The 18,504-nt window shown below is 56.9% G+C and overlaps 7 protein-coding genes across 7 annotated transcripts in view; 3 read left to right on the forward strand and 4 right to left on the reverse strand.

Moving 5' to 3' along the window:
- Window positions 1-440: 440 nt before the first annotated feature.
- On the reverse strand, window positions 441-2,378 carry QBC33DRAFT_589820 (alcohol oxidase; the record flags this gene model as incomplete). Its single annotated transcript, XM_060431593.1, has 2 exons — window positions 1,873-2,378; window positions 441-1,808 (listed from the first exon to the last, which is right to left on the reverse strand). Exons 1-2 carry the CDS (start codon window positions 2,332-2,334, stop codon window positions 441-443), a joined length of 1,830 nt encoding a protein of 609 aa, XP_060282139.1. The 5' UTR covers window positions 2,335-2,378.
- Window positions 2,379-5,608: 3,230 nt separating this feature from the next.
- QBC33DRAFT_120665 (glycosyl hydrolase catalytic core-domain-containing protein) lies at window positions 5,609-7,220 on the forward strand. The gene is made up of 3 exons (XM_060421981.1): window positions 5,609-5,686; window positions 5,755-6,590; window positions 6,697-7,220. The coding sequence occupies exons 2-3, from the start codon at window positions 5,929-5,931 to the stop codon at window positions 7,046-7,048; spliced, it is 1,014 nt and encodes a 337-aa protein (XP_060282140.1). The 5' UTR covers window positions 5,609-5,686; window positions 5,755-5,928; the 3' UTR covers window positions 7,049-7,220.
- Window positions 7,221-7,451: 231 nt separating this feature from the next.
- On the reverse strand, window positions 7,452-8,848 carry QBC33DRAFT_454285 (enolase C-terminal domain-like protein; the record flags this gene model as incomplete). The annotated part of the gene is made up of 4 exons (XM_060424720.1): window positions 7,452-8,199; window positions 8,274-8,385; window positions 8,457-8,566; window positions 8,673-8,848. The coding sequence occupies 4 exons, from the start codon at window positions 8,846-8,848 to the stop codon at window positions 7,452-7,454; spliced, it is 1,146 nt and encodes a 381-aa protein (XP_060282141.1).
- An 862-nt stretch (window positions 8,849-9,710) lies between these two features.
- Window positions 9,711-10,842, forward strand: QBC33DRAFT_542920 (uncharacterized protein). The gene is made up of 3 exons (XM_060428319.1): window positions 9,711-9,916; window positions 9,989-10,081; window positions 10,153-10,842. Exons 1-3 carry the CDS (start codon window positions 9,735-9,737, stop codon window positions 10,583-10,585), a joined length of 708 nt encoding a protein of 235 aa, XP_060282142.1. The 5' UTR covers window positions 9,711-9,734; the 3' UTR covers window positions 10,586-10,842.
- QBC33DRAFT_560367 (uncharacterized protein) lies at window positions 10,834-12,817 on the reverse strand (the record flags this gene model as incomplete). The annotated part of the gene is made up of 3 exons (XM_060430055.1): window positions 10,834-11,654; window positions 11,730-12,347; window positions 12,415-12,817. 3 exons carry the CDS (start codon window positions 12,815-12,817, stop codon window positions 10,834-10,836), a joined length of 1,842 nt encoding a protein of 613 aa, XP_060282143.1.
- Window positions 12,818-13,912: 1,095 nt separating this feature from the next.
- On the reverse strand, window positions 13,913-15,137 carry QBC33DRAFT_620844 (uncharacterized protein; the record flags this gene model as incomplete). The annotated part of the gene is made up of 5 exons (XM_060432776.1): window positions 13,913-14,052; window positions 14,172-14,355; window positions 14,406-14,422; window positions 14,916-14,980; window positions 15,100-15,137. 5 exons carry the CDS (start codon window positions 15,135-15,137, stop codon window positions 13,913-13,915), a joined length of 444 nt encoding a protein of 147 aa, XP_060282144.1.
- Window positions 15,138-17,029: 1,892 nt separating this feature from the next.
- Window positions 17,030-18,504, forward strand: part of QBC33DRAFT_589830 (uncharacterized protein) — a 2,478-nt gene continuing 1,003 nt past the window's right edge. Inside the window, exons 1-6 of the mRNA XM_060431594.1 lie at window positions 17,030-17,397; window positions 17,568-17,799; window positions 17,871-18,011; window positions 18,089-18,206; window positions 18,270-18,338; window positions 18,411-18,437. Of these exons, the coding sequence (XP_060282145.1) occupies window positions 17,206-17,397; window positions 17,568-17,799; window positions 17,871-18,011; window positions 18,089-18,206; window positions 18,270-18,338; window positions 18,411-18,437 (779 nt within the window). The 5' untranslated portion in view covers window positions 17,030-17,205. The remainder of the gene's footprint in view (window positions 17,398-17,567; window positions 17,800-17,870; window positions 18,012-18,088; window positions 18,207-18,269; window positions 18,339-18,410; window positions 18,438-18,504) is intronic.

An 18,504-nucleotide genomic window follows, 5' to 3' on the forward strand; every position in this document is an offset into this window, starting at 1 on the left:
GTGTCGCTCGGATTCTCAAGGTCACCACACGGGAGCAACCCACCCGTCCCTCACCTCTATCTATAATAGGAACTCGGGGCCACGTTGCAGTGGCGAGGTGTTGAAGGGACATCATGAGGGTACATTCTAGGCAGTCTCAATGACGACTAAGATAATGCAGATGACCCTTCCAGGATACTGCAGATCACGAACCCCGATGGCACTAAGCCATGCTGTCTTCGCCATGGCCTGACAACTGGCCATAACACGGTCTACCAACTGTCGATGTCCCTCGGCGAGGTTGGAGGATTGAACGCCTCTACGAGAGGCAGTTGGACACAACGAACATTGAGCTCAAATAACTTGATCTTATTGACAATGGGCAGTTACTGCCTGATCTACAGATATTTTCCTCTCACCACATCTATCCCGCGACGCTCTCTATCACCGGAAGGAGATGTCTAGGCGGATCCAGCCTTGGCATCAGCCAGGATAACCTCCGACGCCTTCTCCGACAGCATCATGGTGGGAAGCACCGGGAAGGCACCCGGCACGACGGGGAAAGCAGATGCGTCGACGACCCTCAGATTCTTCACCCCGCGGACGCGGAAGTTGGAGTCAAGCACGGCCATGGGGTCGTCATCGCCGCCGATGGCGCACGACGAGGTCGCGTGGTGGCTGTAGGCCTGCGTCTTGATGAGGGCCTTCTGCTCGTCGTCGGTGCAAGCCCTGTCGGTGCCCGGGCACGGGTGCCGCTCCGCCCACGGCCCGATGTCGCCGGGCGCTCCCTGGAACCCCTTGCGCAGCGTCTTGACGGCGTCCAGGATCTCGGTCACGTCCTCGTCCTCGCCCGTGGCGAAGAAGTTGAAGTTGATGTCGGGCGTGTCGAAGGGGTCGGCGCTGCGGAGCCGCACGTAGCCGGCCTGGCTCTTGGGCGCCATGTGCACGAGCGCGCACTCGTACTCGCCTGCGCCGTAGTCGGTCGGGTAGCCCGGCCAGAAGCCCTCGAAGCTGAAGCTGCCGCAGAAGGCGAAGATGTTCCGCCGCGCCGTCGGCGCCGTCGGTGTCCGCATCATCACCACGGCGTAGCCCGGCATGTCGACGAGGTCGCGCTTCGCGACGCTGAGGAGTCCGCCCTCGTAGTTGTCCGCCATGTTCTCGCCCACGCCGGGGAGGTCCTTGACCACCTTGATCTTGTACTTTTCGAGCTCGGCCTTGGGGCCGATGCCGCTCAGCTTGAGCAGCTGCGGGGTGTTGAAGGTGCCGCCCGAAACGATGACCTCCTTGTTGGCGTAGTACCGCGAGACCTTGCCCGTGGCGCCCGCCGTGGAATGCGGGGAGGCGCGATAGAGGTTGGCGCCCTCGGCCACCTCAACGCCGACGACGGTCGGGTTTTGGGCGTCGTCCGAGAAGAGCAGCTTCGTGACGAAGTTGTTGAGCTTCAGGGTGAGCGGGTACTTTGCGGGATCGTTGAGGGTCGCCTTGATGTAGACGTTGGGACCCGTCCGCTTGCCGTTCGGGTCGACGTGGCCGGACATGGCGAAGAAGCCGGTGGACTCGTCCCTCTTGGGGTCGGCGGAATTGATGTCGCGCTTGAGGAGCGAGGCCAGATTCGACGTATTCTGCCCTGTCGCGATGGCAATCTGCTCGTCGAGGACCCACCCGTCACTCCCCTTGGCCGGCACCACTCCGTACCCCTGGCTGATCTGCACCCAGCCATCGGAGCCGTGGCCCTCAGTGCCGGTCGGGAGATACGTGTTGTTCTCGAGCTTCTCGAAGTACTTGCGCATCTTCGACGCCTCCCAGGAATCATCGCCTGTCTTGTTGACCTGTGGGTTATCAACTAATCAGCTTTCGGCCGGACATGGTTTTCTACGGGGCGGCTTCACATACGATCAGGTTCCAGTCATCATCGTAGGGCAGGAAGCAGACTCCCGCATTGTGCATGGCGCAGCCGCCGAGGGTCCCCGTGCGAGGGTACCAGACGCCCAGCTGGGTGGCCGAGGCGGGTGGGTACTGGCCGACGTAGAAGGAGCCGTCGGTGCGGCGCCACACCATGTGCTGGAACTTGAGCTCCCTGTTGGGGTCGTCCGAGTGCTTCACGAAGAAGTCCCAGCGCATGTTGGGGTCGTTGGCGGCGGCGTTGAAGTTGGCGAGCTGGGCCACCTCTTCCTCGTCGCCGTGGTCCTCGCCGGCCTCGAGGAGAAGGACCGAGTGGCCCGCCCGCGCCAGGTTGCAGGCCAGCGGGCCGCCTCCGGGCCCGCTGCCGACGACGATGTAGTCGTAGCTGCTGGTCGCATTGTCGGCGGCGGCGGCCCCGAGGGCGAGAAGGGGGAGGAGGAAGGGCCAAAGCATTGTTGCTTTGAGATGGTCCGGATGCGCTTGGGAACCGTTGCTCTGCGTCAGGTCGGCAATCCCTGGCGGCTGGGAAACACCGGCTTGGGAGCCAAGGTGCGGCTGGCGCTTTTATTTACATTTCTTGGCCAAGCATCCCCTTTCCCCTCTCTTCCATGGGGCTAATTAGATGAATTGGTGGTTGGAAGATTGATTCCATGTTGGATCTCAGACAGGGGAATACCAGGAAGTGATTTGGGCCCGCTTTTGCTACCACATGGACCGGCAGAACGGCCTTCTTTGGTTTGCAAATTCCACTGGTTTCCCAGGGTAATATTGAACGATGCTCGGCGTGCTCTGGACTGCCTTTTACTATGGAAGACCACGGTAAAAGTCATCCCGTCAGGAAGCCGGTATGCAGGACCGGAACGGGCCCGGGGCTCGACCTCCGGACCCGCTTGATGGAAGCACTTATATCCCTCACTTCCACCCATACTTAGATCTTTCCGCCTTACGCTTCAGTTAATATAACCTCAGTGGCCTCACTTCTCAGCAAAGCCCTGCATCTGCTTGTATTGCGTGAGGAGAAACTGGAGAAGCAACGAGTCTTGATTTGTGGCTAAAACGGACCGGACGCCGGCAGAAGACAGCGCAGGTGGCTTTTTAATTGAGGGCGGCTATTGACAGGGGAGATCGCCCGGACCCAGCCATTTGGCGATGTCACCCCGCGGTTATGAAAGCCAAACTGGCATCGCTCGCCCGTCCGAGATAGATTGCCTCCGTATCTAAGATCGGTGGGATAATTTCCGACCCGAACCATTGGTCTCCAGCACGACTGTAGCTGCCGTGAAACCCCTCCGGTACCTGAATGATCTGCCATAGCATCCGGTCTAGGCCTTAGCTAGATCGGCTAAAGCGCTACGAAAAGTTCCTCGCTTCTCCTAGCAGATGCTTATGTCTGTAGCGTAATTCGTGCATTACTCCTAGCGCTGATATTGACGGCAAAGTTCGGGCATCGGACTTGATATTTGCCAACCATGTGCTTTATCGTGCAGATGGTGCGTCTAATGGGAAGGTTCCGGTTGGTCGTCTCGGTGGAGAGGATTATGTAGCGTCTTTCTTTGCCTGGTGAATATTAACCGCGTCTCCAAGATATCGTGTTTTATCCTCTGCGTCTCGCCTTCGGATATCATCCCCGGGTCGATCCCTTGCTCGCCATGGGCGTCACTAACCAAGAGGACCATCAATCTGCTGCTGCAGCATGAGAAAGATGGCGAGAATGCATTGTCTGAGAAAGTGAAGACTGCACACAAAAGGAATGCCTGGACGATCGATACCCAGCAAAGTGCCCTTCGTCCAGGTTTTCCAGCAATTTCCTTCAGGGGTTGCCTTGCCACTGCACGACATCGAGCGTAGGTTTATGGGCTGATTTGTGGGAGACTCTCTTCAAGATCATTAGATGATCCCTATGTTGGATTGAGCATGGATGAGACCTACGGAATGGACCTTATGACACAGCCTCAAGACAACCGTTGGCCGGCTCTGCACTTGATGAGTAAGCGGAGCTGTGGTTGCTGCCCAGTGGCTGCTGCACATGGCGAGGTTTGTTCACGGCCATGATCTCAGTTGGTGGTAATCCCAAGATTCCCGAGAAGGCGTTGGCGATTTGTCAGACGGCTGCTGTGATATGGCCCGTGGAACCCAGATTTATTTGCGGGGAAATAGCTGTGATACTCCTGTGGTGTGTTGTTCTGGCTACTTGAAGGAAGCTCAGCTTTGGTGTTTGTCGCGTTGATGGAGCCCCTGACTACGAGTTCTGCTGGCCTTGCAATATAGGCATGAATGGATTCAGGAGTCATGTCGACAGAGCCGTGGAAGAGTAAAGCGGCAGCTGAGTTCATTGAAGGCGGAAACTACTCCGCCAAGATGAACATACCAAGCATACCTAGTAGTCTGTTCCTGACTCCCCATGGCCTGAAAGTTCAGGCCGGGGTCACCTTCGGGAAGCCCCGTCCATCACCTCCATCTCACTTTGACCACGTCCACCCCATATAAGGCCCAATACAGACCAGACATCCCACCGCCGGTAGGGGCAGCGTGGTGTAGTTGGTAGAGGGGTCTCTCTCCAACTCATCTGGTCCCGTAAATCCCAGACACGACGAGTGGACCGAAAGGTCGACCTTTCGAACCCCAGCCAGACCCGGCTGGGGAGGAAGGTCGATACTCGGTCCCTGGGCCCAGTCGCAAATTAAGTACCCAGCTAAAACACGAGTAAGTGGGGGGCGCTTTAGCAACCACGCGGAGAAGATGGTTGATTAGGGCCTGAAGAGGAGAAAGAGATGATTTTTTTTCCCTTTCGTTTTTCCCTTTTTTCCCCTTTTTTTGTCAAGGCCGTCCCTCCTCCCTGGCTCCTCCCTAACTACTATTTGGTGTAACTACTGCTGAATTTTCCCCACGCATGTGTTGGAGTTTTCTAAGATCTTAGTCTCCTCTGTGCTAGACTGCATTAGGGGGAGGGCTTAGAGTTAAGAGGGGAAGTGCTATGATATTTGCTACGTTTGCATGAGAAAAGCTGCACATAAATCTTGGTGCATTGTTGAAATTTTGCAGACAATGGGTGGTTGGATTATGCTCACAAGGATGAGAGTGAATATAGTTTTCTTCTAGATATGCTTGTGGAGTTGCATTTGGAAGGAGCATACAAGCAGAGCGCTTGAGTGGAAACAGCGGAGCTAGTCCATTGGCTTGATCAGTATTTCTGCTGGAAGCATTATCATAAGAGGTGATTGACAATAGGATCCTCTTGAGCTTAAGGCTCTGGACTCTCTAGTCTTCGAGACGAAATAAATATTAGAACTTGACTTGGTCCAACGACGCGGCCAAACGCACGCTGTATCTAGGACACCAGCCTCGTCTACCTCTCTTTTTATTTGCCAATGACACCGTAATGCTGCGTTCCAGGGCAGCCAGTTATCTCATCGCCGGTCAATGAAGGTCTATTAACTGGCTGCGAGTCTGAGGACGTTAAAAAAAAGAAGAAAAAGAATATGTGTTTAAGGCACACCACGTGGGCGGAACCCCTGGCGTCACCGTGGTGGAGCAGCGATAGGCAAACGGGGCTGGCTGATGCATTGATACTGCGCATGGATTGGTTCGTGGTGCGCGAGGCTAGTCGTCATAACCAGGGGCTTTATCGACCGCTAATCTTGTTCCAGTCCAACATGTCCCTGCCAAGCCACTAAACCACGTTGGACTTGCGCTGCGGCTGAGGTGCCAAGCGAAAAACACGAATGGCCGATTATCGACTTTCGTTCCAGCTCATCCGGGATGGGGGGGTGGACCTTTGCTCAGCATCTTCGTTCTCTTTTTCTTGGTGAGATGATTGCCTCTTCGTCTCTGCATCTGCTACAATTCCGGCCGTTGACGACGATAATTCGGTAGATCAGAGTTCCAAAACGAGAGAGGAGGATCACCGGTCTCAATGCCGTGGCTGTCGCTAACAATCGCTGCTGTTGCCGCCTTTTAACGTCCCTTGTCGAGCCAGCTCTCTGCTTCTCTTCAGCATTCTTACTGTCGTTCGTTCATCCGATTATATAATACGTTTCGACCGCGACGATGCGCCTCCGGACGAACCGGCCATGGCTGTCAGCCATCCTCTCCTCTGCCCTTCTCCCCACCCTCTTCGCTCCTGCAACCGCAGCAGCCGACTCGGTGGCCTCGTCGAAGCGCGGCCTTGTCTTTACGCCTAACCCCAAGTGGCCCGATGACAACTTCATCTGGGCCCGCCAGCCGTCGGACCTGACCTGGTACTACAACTACGGCGCGTCGCCCTCGCCAGCGTATTCGAACCTGACACAGGAGGAATTCGAGTTCGTGCCCATGCTGTGGGGCGCCCCGGCCGACGTTTCCGACACCTCTTTCCTCTCCACCGTCAAGGGCCTTGTCAAAGATAGAAACATCAACATCACTCATGTCATGTCGTTCAACGAGCCCGACGGCCCGAACAAGTACGGTGGCAGCGAGATTGAGCCGTCCGTCGCGGCGCAGGTGTGGGTGAAGAATATTATACCGCTGCAGGAGATGGGCATTCGGGTCGGGCTGCCGGCATGCACCGGTGGCTGGGGCGGCTTGCCCTGGACGAAGCAGTTCCTGGGCAACTGCTCCAAGCTGATCAGTAGCGGGGGAAAGACCAAGAACTGCACCTACGACTTCGTCCCCCTGCATTGGTACGGCAACTTTGAAGGACTGGCCTCGCACATTGGCGAATACTCGGGCGCGTAAGCACCCCCCTTTCCCTCCTTTCCCTCCTTTCCCCGCATCCCCCATTCACCCTACCCATTACCTAGCCCTCTCTGCCGATAAACCTACTCACACCCCGCCCAGCTTCCCCAACACCTCCATCTGGGTGACCGAGTACAACCTCAACGACCAGGACCTGCCCTCGACGCAGTCCTTCTACAACACCTCGGCCGAGTACATGGACCGCCTCGACTCGGTCGGCCGCTACTCGCTCTTCGGCGCCTTCCGCAGCTCCGTGTCCAACGTCGGCCCCAACGCCGCCATGCTCAGCGCCGGCGGCCGCCTCACCGACATCGGCGCCTGGTACCTCGGCCGCCCCGCCACGGGCGTCGACCCCAGCAGCAAGTCGCCCGCCGCCAGGGCGTCGCCCCCGGGTGCGGCCGTCGCCGTCGCTGCCGTTGCCGCGGTGGCTGTCGCGGCGCTGGTCGGCTTCTAGATTTGGGGTGGTACCGCTGGCGGGAGCAGCTTGGCTCTGCCGTGTTGAACGACGAACATATTTCGGATATTGAACATGTATTCGTGTGTATACTGCTAATGTTTACTCATATATATAAATATATATACCCATGTATATATATATCGACAAATGGGCTGGTAGGCCCCTGGCGATGTACGGTAGCCGCATTACGTGGGATAAATAAGGCTATGGATCTGGAAATACGGCGGTGGGCTGCGATTTTATGGCTATCATCCGATCGGGTGACCGTGGTACACGGGAGACCGGTTCATTTTCATATGCAGTATAGAGAACCACTTCGACTCTCGGTCGGATATCAAGAGCTATATTGCTTCCTCACGGCATCCTCCGAAGCCAGCCGATTTCCTCACGATTCCCAGTCCTACCACTCGCGGATCTCGCCCCCCGGCCCGATGAACCCGGGGCTGACCCACGCCTTCGCATCCTTTGACAGCTCCCTCACCTGCTCCTCGTCGATCTCGATACCCAACCCCACCCCAGACAGGATAGGCACGTACCCATCCTCGACATCCCAGACCTCGGGGTTCTTGATGTAGCTGGTGATATCCTGCCCCGTGCTGTTGTAGTGTATCCCCAGCCCCATCTCCTGTATGGCGAAATTCGCCGTCGCCGCATCGACCTGGAAGCAAGCCGCCAGCGCGACCGGGCCCAGCGGGCAGTGCGGCGCCAGCGCGACGTCGTACGCCTCGGCCATGGCGGCCAGGCGACGCATCTCGCTGATGCCGCCGACGTGCGCGACGTCGGGCTGCAGGACGTCGACGCACCCTGCCTCGAGCATGGGCCGCGCGTCCCACCGGCTGTGCAGGCGCTCGCCGAGCGCCACGGGGCAGCTCGTCGAGCGCGCCAGGTCCGCGAGCGCCCCCGCGTGCTCCGACAGCAGCGGCTCTTCGATGAAGAGCGGCCGGTGCGGCTCCAGCGCCCGGGCCAGCTGCCGCGCCATCGGCCGGTGCACGCGCCCGTGGAAGTCGACTGCTGCGTCCATGCCTAGCGCCTTGACGGCTGCTACGCGCGCGACGCACCCGTCGAGGGCGGAGGGGGAGTCTAGCCAGCCTAGGTCCTCGGTCGCGTTCATCTTGACGGCGTGGAAGCCTTGTGCCTTGCGGGCTAGTCTGTGTGGTTTGTGTTATTATGCCTGGGTGGTTGGAATTGAACGGGGGAGCCGGGAAGTTAGTTTCTTTCTTACGCCTGAGCTTCGACATCCCCTGGCCGGTCACCGCCTATCCAGGCGTAGACCTTGATCTTGTCTCTCACTTTGCCTCCCAGCAGCTGGTAGATGGGAACACCGAGTTTCCTGGCTTGTTTGTTTTAAGTCCATGTGAGAAACTTGGGATGATCTCGGGGGTCTTGGTGTTCACTGCATCTGTACCTTTCAGGTCCCATAAGGCGATATCAATGCCTGCGAGAGCGCTCATGAAGACGGGGCCTCCACGGTAGAAACTTGTCCGCCATGACATTTGCCATATGTGCTCGATATCGCTTGCCAGGGGCAACGTTAGTGTGGAAGGCCGGGAGAGACACTAGAGGAGACCGGGGGGAGGAAAAGAAAAGAGAGCGAAAAATAAGGGAAGCAGATCCAACATACTCGGCTTCCATACCACTGTACCTCTCAAACCAGGCGTCTAGGCACCCCTCGACTGCCTGAGTATGTCCCTCCAGAGACGCCTCCCCCCAGCCGACATTCCCAGCCTCGTCGGTGATCTTGACGAAGAGCCAGCGCGGGGGGACGCGGAAATACTCCATCAACACGATCTTGCCCATTTTTGAGGTGGTCGAGCCAATGACCTGCTAGAGATGATACTATCTTCCGAACAGGCGCACCAAATCGTAATGTCCGCGACTTAGTGGTACATTTGAATCCGGCTCATGAAGCTGGGATGATGGTTAGCGTGCCAAGTTCGGCACTTGCAAACGGCTCGGGGTCAGATGTACCGAGAAAGTTGGATGACGTCCGAACTCGCCCCGCGTGGGATGTGATCGGCCAGGACAAGACGTGGCCGGGATGGTTTGGATGTTCTTTTAAAAGGGGATGCGAACCTCAGAAACGGGGAGAATTTGGTATGATGATCAATTAAACACATCGATAATCCTTCTTTTGAGTCCGGCCGTCTCTTTTGTAGGCGATTTGCCCGGCATCAGCGCCGGACTCGAGGCCGAAGCCGGGTCTCGTGAGATCTGCGGCCGAAAGGCGGGCCCAATCATTCGCGGGGCAATCCCAACATCGCCATTCTTAACTGGCACCAGGCAATACACAACACCTCGTCGCCTTCGCCAGAAACTCGTGCCGTTTGGTAAACCCTACATCCCGTTTCCAGCGAAATCCAGGTTTTTTTCTCCCCTTTATCGGCCCCCCAAATAAGCAATCATGGCCGTCACCTCCCCGCCTCCGGGCGTCTTCGTCCCCGTGCCCACGTTCTTCCGCCCCGCCTCCGAAGCGGCATCATCATCGCCCCCGACCCTGCAGGCCGCGGTAGACATCGAGACGCAGGCTCAGCACGGCGTGTTCCTCGCCCGCAGCGGCATCACGGGCCTGGTGCTCCTCGGGTCGACGGGCGAGGCGATCCACCTGAGCCGCGCCGAGCGCTCGGCCCTCGTCTCGGGCGTCCGCGCGGCGCTCGACGAGGCCGGCTTCCCGGGCTACCCGATCATGGCCGGCGTCCTGACCAACGGCGTCGACGAGACCCTCGAGTGGCTGCGCGATTACGCCGCCGCGGGCGCGCAGTGGGGGCTCGTGTTGGTGCCCGGGTACTTTGGCGCCGCGGCGAACCAGGAGAATATCAGGGAGTGGTTCACCCTGATTGCGGACAACAGCCCGCTGCCGATCTTGATGTTGGTGGTTCCCCGTTGCATTGCTTCCTGTTAGCGGTCGGTTCCAGGCTGACATGGTTCGTAAAACTCAAGCTACAACTACCCCGGCGTCACGAACAACGTCCTCGTCGCCCCGGAGACATACACCGCGCTGGCAAGCCACCCCAACATAGTCGGCTGCAAGATGTAAGCAACCCCCCCCCCCCCCTCCTCTTTTTTCCCGCACAACATCCGCCCCAACGTTCACACCTCCGCAGGTCCCACGGCAACGTCTCGCACCACGTCCAAGTCTCCCTCGACCCGTCCATCGACCACGCCAAGTTCCGCGTCTACAGCGGTTTCGGGCAGCAGCTAGGACCGATCGTGCTGTTCGGCGCAGCCGGGGTGATCGACGGCCTCGCGGCCTTCTACCCGAAGACGGTGGCACGCCTGATGCAGCTCGTCTCCTCCTCGTCGTCCAGCGGCAACATGGAGGAGGCGCGCCGCCTGCAGTACGCCGTGTGCCGGGCCGAGGAGTTCGTCGGGCGCTTCGGGGTCGTGGGCATCAAGGAGGCCGTGTACCGCGTCACGGGGCTGGGCACGCTCGAGGGCGGGAGGCTGCCGCTCAAGGGGAGGCTGGCAGACGGCGAGTGGGAGAGGGCCAGGGCGGAGCTGCTGGTCGAGATTGAGAAGACGGAGGCGGCGTTGTAGGGATTGGGTGCGATTGGCTGGATGGGTATGGTATGTCTCTACTTTATTTTACTATTTGACGAGGCCTGGGGAAATGTAGACGACTCCGGTTCGTCTATCTAGGTAGGCAGGTATGCTGCAACAAAAACTCCAAACAATGGTTTAATCTGGGACGATACAATCTAAAAGAGCAACAAGACAGATGGCTTCTATCGCAAAACATGTCGAAATAGGGGTATTTTACTAGATCAAGAAGAAATGTCATCAGATCAGACGGGAGCCTCTTGGGTGGTGGTGGGTGTTGCCCGCCCGGCCTCGTGCCCCACGACGAAATCGAATCTGCCCACTTCATCGACTGGCTTCTTCCCCGGCGACAACAGCCGGCCGACGCCCGGGCTGCTCCTGGACCGGCCCTCGCTGTGCCTCCCGCGCCAGGCATCCAGGCTCGGCCTCGGTAGGTTCAGGTGCCCGGCCTCGTCCTTCTCCTCCTTGTTTTCGTCGGCCTCGTCGATGGCCTCGTCGATCTTGCGCCGCTTCTCGGCCTCGAGGTCGCTCTGGGCCCGCATCCGGTGCAGCGCCTCCTCGGTCAGCTCCTGGCGGAACATGCGCTCCACGACGTCCTTCTTGCGCGTCCGCCGGCCGCCCACACTGATGAGGATGCCGGCCAGGATGTTGACGGTGATGGAGAAGCTCAGAATGGTCGCCGTTAGCGCGGCGGGCCGCACCCTGTAGTCGATGCCCCAGGTGCAGACGCCGAGGGAGATCTGGAGGCACGAGTGCAGGTCGAGCAGCGCGACGATGGCGATGAGCAGGTTCAGCGGGAAGGCAAAGTGCGTCTCCGTCTCGTGCGGCTTGTAGAAGGTGTGCGACCTGGAGAATTTGTTCTGGTGATGCTCCAGACGGGCCTGCTGCTTGGGCGTCAGGACTGAGAACGCTTGGTCTGAATCTTTGTGCGCCGCCTCGAGGTCTGGATCTTGCAGAGCCTCCTCGGGGTCTGGATTTCCCGTCAAGACGGGCTCGGCAGGGAGGTCGTTCTTGTTCTCGAGTTCGGGCAATGCCTTGTTTTTCCGGAGTTTCCAGGAGAGATGGTCTAGATGGATGGATCAGTGTCAGTGTCGAACAGGGGTCATGGCGATTGTGCTCGCCAAAGGGGAAGTAAACCCACGGTAATGTGCAATGAAAATCATGTGGTACGTGTCCACTGCCCGGAACGGCGCAAGCCCATCGCCCACGACAGCGAAGAGGGCCACCAGCACGTAGTCAATCACGTTGATGATGTAGAGCTGTCTTTGGCCGACATATATCCATCCGATGAGGAACAGAACCCACGCCAGCCCAAAGAGGGTGATGAGGGTGGCGTAGAGCGTGACGAAAAAGCCGAGCGGTTGTCTGACATACTTGCCGAAGGCCTTCAGGTTTCGCTTGAACTTGGACCGGCGCGAGTGCAGCATATGCCGTACGTGGTCGTTCAGCTCGGCCACCTCTTCTTCGCTCCATCCTTCAAGGGACACGCCGTGGGGAAGAACGGCGTAGTTCGGACCCGCGGTTGTAGACCGAAGACTGAGACGGCGACCCCTTGCGCCGGGGCGTACAGTGGTGTCCTCTTCTTGTAGCTCTTCAATGGTGGGCTCCGAAGACTCGGACTCGGAAGGTTCCTCTCCTCTCGGGTGCCGTATCCAGTCGAGATCGAAGGTGGGCCGCCGTTTGACCCACTTGCCCAAAGACGGGACAAAGAGGGAGTTCTGGATGTTTGTGATGGAGGACATGGCCGACACCTCAGGGTCTGGAGTGGAAGTGTTAGTGACCTGCTCGACTCACTGGTCCAAAACAAGGGTGGAAGTTCCGCCTACCAATAACATCGAGGATATCCACGATCCTCGGGTCGTACTCATCCGCACGCGATGACTGCGTGGGACGCCACCTGGATCGCTGGGGGTTGAGTGCTAGACCGGGGTCAACATCTCCGTCCCGAGCTCTCTCGGGAATGGAAGGCATGGCGGTCGCGGGCTGCTGCCCTGGCTCGAGGGTCGGTCGCTGAGGCGCCGAGTCGTGACGGCTGATCTGAGACTCCCAGTCATCACTGTCGTCGGGCTGCTGCTGGTCATCCGGCTTCTGTCCATCCTGGTTCTCCGCGACTGGGGGCAACCTGGAGGTATTCGATCGAAGCCGGCGCAGGCCAATGGCCGACTGTTGGGATTCGCGAAAAGGGCGAAAGTGGAAATTCCGGGCGCTGCTGGGAGGAACTTCGGACATGGTCGCGTGGCGGGGCGTGTCCGAGGACGGACCCGCGTCTGTCGACTCAGCCCGTCCTTTCGAAGGACCCGCAACAGTCACCATCCGAACGAGGTTGAAGCTGCTCAGGTGTACAGAATCTGTTTAAAATAGACGGTCGATATCAGATGGGGATAGGCCCCTCAGACTCTGCTGGGCGTTGGCGCTGTCCAGGTACACGGATGCTTGTTAATGCGGTGTTGGCTGATGAGCATGGCGAATCGCTTGGGGTTTCGACTTGGGGGTGAATCTCCATTTCTGTATCTGTAGGGCGTTAAAGTGCTTGTCAAGGGAAGCAAGGAAAATCAAGTTTACTAATCGCCTTGCCTTATGTACGCATGTACATACGTCTCACCACCTCCCGCCCGCCGGGATACGCGGGTGAGTGACGTCATAATCAGCCCAACGTCATCGGAATAAAGTGGGCCGCCACGCCCCTTGGTCAGGTCCTGTTCTACAGTATTGCCAAGCCACGGCGATTCATACCGTAAATATAAACCTAAGATATTACCATGGAGGCGTCCCTGGCAAGTCCAATTTTGGTCCGTGTTGTTGCAGTTTGGGTAGCGCCTTGCCCGTCTTCCTCATTTATCCCCCGTAAACACGGAGCTATCTCTCAAACGAACAAGAACCAGAAGTCGATATGAATTTGTGGCGTCCCGGACCTCCCGGGAGCGGACTAGACTGCCCGGGCAACCTAACCAACCTAACCAACGGTATCGACAGTCACGCCACCAATCCAATGGAAATTTCCCCCAATGGGGGTGGAAGAATGATGTTTGGTGATTTATTTCTCAAGCTTAGATGCGCCAGGCCAATCTCCACATGAACCGCGTGTTGGAAGGGAGGTGATCAAGACCCAACTAGAACCCGACTAGAAGAAAGGTCCAGAGATAGAAGGAGGTCTGCATTAGATGGAATGAATGTCCTGCCTAATAGGTAGTATAATGCTTATATTGGAGGCGAGAGACATCTTGTCATGAGGTTCACGGACCCTTCCATATATCCTACCGTTCCTCACACGACGAGAACACCTTTTCACCTCCAAGAGGTCCTTCGCGCGGACGGGCAGGCACGCTACCGTAACGTCTTCTTTCGACACGTCTCGTTGTTTTGAGTGGCGTTGCGCTTCAGGCGAGAAGGATGTTCGACAATCTCACCGTGTGCTGGCATCTTGGGGTCCGACCCGTTATCGTCCGCCTCCCAGCTGCCTGAACCTGTAACTGGCATATACATGGCTGTTTGTACCATCTCAGGCCTTCGCCCGGACTGAGTTATGGAGGACGAGCTGGAAGGAGACTGCAGATGAGTGTGGCTCGAGTTACCCAGCCGGAACGCGGCCATAGGGAGTCGACGACCTTGTCCAAGTTCCGACCCGACGTCTGGAGGAAGAACATCCAGACGACGACACGGAAGGCCAGGTTCAACAGGAAGAAGACCATGTAAGTCTTCCAGCGGATGTTGCTAATCATGATCGGCGTGAACTGGGCGATCTCCTCGTGGTTATGATCCAGTAGCCACTGCTTAGGACATGCTCAGGAGCCATCATAACTGGGTTTGGTAAGCTTACTGTGCAGTAAATATCAACTTTTTCGCAAGAGTAGGTATTGTACATACACTCGTCCCAAGAATAAATCATACTCCGCGACCCAGCATTGGCAGGTATTTTGCTCCCATTCTTCCCCGATTCGTGAGGTCCACCGCGCCTTGCAGTACTCCTAATATGCGGGACATCAACCTGACTGTTGCCAGTCAATGACAGCAATAGTATGTTGGATTCGGTCCTGGAGATAGGATGATATTCGATGGGTGGACATCGGCGTGTGAAAAGACAACGGGAACAGCATCGCGGAGAAGAGGGGGTGCGGATGGGGTAAATTCTTTCCCCAGTTCTCTTTAGGGCCAGTTGTGGAATTAAACCAGTCATGGAATTCGGCAACGCTTTGAAGGGGACCAGCTGTGGGCGAACAACCGCTGATAAAGATGGTGTCGAGAAGGGGGTTGGTTGTCAACATGACCTCTAGCAAAGTCAGTATCGAAAGATCAAATCTATTGAAATGATGGGCTAAACGCAGCGTACTGGTAAGAGTATCCGAATCGTCCTGTTTGGCCAGGGTCCGCCACTCGTCAACCATGCCCTCGTAACTTGTTACAGACAGGTTCGTTCTTCCTAATTTAATGTCTTCTAGCTCTGTTGTAATGTAGCACCCTGAATAAGCTCCATATAGATAAACGTCTGCCCCTCGTGGTGACACCAACCGTACAGTTCAAGTTCGGGCACCGATAGGAGTCCACGGATCATGATTAGGTAGACATTGGGCCTCGGCAATAGGTACCTGGGCCCCGTACTTGACCGAATAGTCTCGAGATGGGCCCTTTACCGGTGGCGGCCGATCGAATCTCTCTGCACGTACATCTTGTGTGTTTGGCGCGCGATTCGTTTTATCACCGTTGCTGGGGGCAGCTCTGTCTGTTTTTGAGAGAAGCGGAGCTGCTTGAGGAAGCCAGTTTCATAGATTTACCCAGCATGGGAAAGATTCATGTTTGCGTCTATCAATTTCGATGTTTGGGACTCAAAGAACAGAATAAGAAGCCTATGAGGAATTAAAGGGATTTCCACGTCTCTGGCCGATGCAAGTAGCGGTATGCGACCCGAGTGGCTCACCTTGGTGGTCCGAAGCTCGCCGGGGATATAGACACGAGGTAAGCCAAAATCGGCGCCACTCACCTGTGCCTCCCAATTTGGCAGGTCGCAGTGAGTTGAGGAGAGATGGCAAGAAATCTCCGAAGGGGAATCTGACGATATGGCAGGTCGTTCCCACCCAAACACGGGGCTCGGCCGTTGGTCAATGGTCAATGGCATTTGGTCAAGGACGTCGTAGCCGGCTTCACGACGCTGGGCGAGACGAGACCCCTGGGAGAAGAAACCCCTGAGCACCCTCATCACAAATCCACAATCACACCTCATCTCAAGCATGCAGGAGGATTCTTGAGTGGAGAGAAATCAGCTGCAGGTACTCTGGAAGGATTCTGTGGCGTCCTCCCAATACAATGCTAGCTAGGGTATACACAGCAGAGTAACCCTTACCTCACCCCGGCATTTTGGTCACATCAGCCACCACCTCCTGCATTGGGAATTTGGGATGCAATCAGGTACCCGAACGGCCGAACCGAATGTGATTCCTGCAGCAGGGACTTTCCATCGGGTAGTTACACGAAAATCTTTAATTGTTTCTTGCATGCCCCTCATTCGCCTATCTGAGCCTCCGGGTGATGTCATATTGTCTACTCCGCAGTGCGTGATAATTCTCTTGACCTTTGATCCCAATTCCAAAGTTCTAGTTTGACTCGACTCTCCCCTACCTACCTAGTTCCTTGCCAAGCTGGCTTGCCTGGTATCCTTGCACTGTGTATTCAGCCTTGCATTGCATGAAGACACTAAGACGGCTCTAAGTGTCTAATCGAGGCTAGCGCGAAGGTGTCGATGAGCCCGTTGCGAAGATTTTCGGTATCTAGTAGGGATGCCTGTGCTTCTCAGGGAACAATAATGCCGCCCTCTTGGCCGCAGCTTAGGGTTCGGGCCAATCAGGTACCCAAGCAGCCCCTTAATTTGCTATGTAGTGCGCCGGTCCGGAGATTCCAACCCCCGTCTTTGTTTCCCCCAAGCTTCAGCAAGCTTCAGGGTCTCTCACTAGGCCCAGCCTATCAGACGGATGGGATCCCGCTGCAGGGAACTTCCATGCATGTGCGCCAGGCTTTCGCGGGCAAGCCCTTTTTTTCTTCTCTTTCTTTCCATCGGTCACTGACTCGCGGTATTCTTGCCGACCCGGTTACCTTTGGTGGCTTGCACCAGTGTCTCGAGGAAGGGGTACAACGCAGAGAGAGACGGGGGTACGGTTACAAGCCTACCGGCCAAACCCGGAAAAGGTGCATCTGTAGATGGACGCCATGGACGCCTCGCTGCAACCCAGAAAGCAGAAACATGACAATATGGCACCATTGTGAGAAGGATCGTTGATAAGATCTGCCACAGTAGGTTACATGCAAGCATCTCGTCTGCAACTCTGAAGAAAATGATGGGGGTTGGCTGCGTTCTCTCCCCCACATCTTCTCATCCTGTCGCTCGCTCTCGTTGAGGATATTATACCCCTCTGCCGCTCCCACAAAGCCCTCGAGAGATCGACACTGAAGGGGATTCGATTCATATCCCCCTTCGATCTCGCTCCCGTGTCGATCTTAAGGCCGTGGCAACCTGTCACATTTCCTTCCCCCAGATTCCCCCCCCCCCAAAAAAAAAACTCCCCTGGTCGGTTTGAATCTGTGTTTCGCGTATTTCTGTCGATCCGCGCCGCATACGGCACAGCATCGACATGTCTGGTCCACCGCCGACCAGCGTGCCGGTCGATCCTGCCAGGGCGGCGGAGAGCAATCTGGGGACGATACTGGGCGTCACGGGCGCCATCCACGCTCTTGCCGTCATCACCGTCTCGCTGCGGGTTTACGTCCGGATCAAGATCGTCAAGAGTCCCGGGCGAGATGACTGGACCATGGTCGGCGCCGTGGTAAGGCTTCTTTTCCTTTCCTGGACAGCGGGATTCTAAACTTGTGTGTTCCGATGCCTGCGGAAAAGACTGCGGAAAAGACTGCTTTCCAGCTGGCATTGGAAGTCGAATGGGACGGACTGTTCTTGTTTGGTTGTGTGTGTATGCTGATTTCACTTCTTCCTTGTTAGATTTGCGCGTTTGGGGGATGGCTCATCTTCGTCCTCGAGGGACCGTACGGGCTCGGCCGCCATCAAGATACCATCGCCGCCTTGGATCTCATGAAGCTCAACCGAGTCAGCTTTTGGCAGTCCATCATCTCCGCCACCGCCGCCATGGCACTGCTCAAGATCTCCATCGCCCTGAACCTGCTGAGACTCAGCCCGAGCCGCTGGTACACCTGGTCTCTATGGAGCAGCATAAGTGCGTCGCCACCCTCCTCCACCCGGAGGAAAATCGAATCAGGGACTAACCGGTGTTTCCGTTTCTTGCAGTTTTCGTCTGCGCCTACAGTTTCATGGGATGGATGACTTTCTTCCTGCACTGCCGACCGATGGCGAAGCACTGGGACCTTACTCTCCCAGGAGAGTGCTATCCCATCACCCTCTTCGTGACTTTCGCCCTCATCAACACTGGTGAGTGGTGCCCTGACTGCCGCAAATCAACTGTTCCAAGCAGCTCGATTTCTAACTAACTGGAAATGCCATAACAGCATTCAACATTTTCACCGACGTCCTCTTCGCCAGCTTCCCCATCCCCATCATCTGGAAGTTGCAAATGAAGCGCAAGGTCCGGTTGTACCTGATCGGAATTCTGAGCTTGGGATACCTGTACGCGCAAAACCCCCCCTTCCCCTCTTTTGACCCTGTTGACTGACTCCGTCCTTGTCACAGAGCCGTGGTGATGGGCATCCTCAAGGCCGTGTACCAGATTGCGTTTTCTAAGGAGCAGGACAAGACATTGTGAGTCACGGAGGGCATTTCAGGGGTTTCCAAAGGAGGACGTTGATCGCTGACTCTTTTCTCCCCACACAGTAACCAATGGGTTCAATTCTGGGGATTGTAAGTTCTTCTCGGGGGGGGGGGGGGGGGGGGGGGGGGGGGGGGGGGGGGGGGGGGGCGGGCGGGG

This window comes from Phialemonium atrogriseum (assembly GCF_030411735.1).
Source record: "Phialemonium atrogriseum strain 8032-3 unplaced genomic scaffold QBC33scaffold_17, whole genome shotgun sequence".
Lineage (NCBI taxonomy): Eukaryota > Fungi > Ascomycota > Sordariomycetes > Cephalothecales > Cephalothecaceae > Phialemonium > Phialemonium atrogriseum.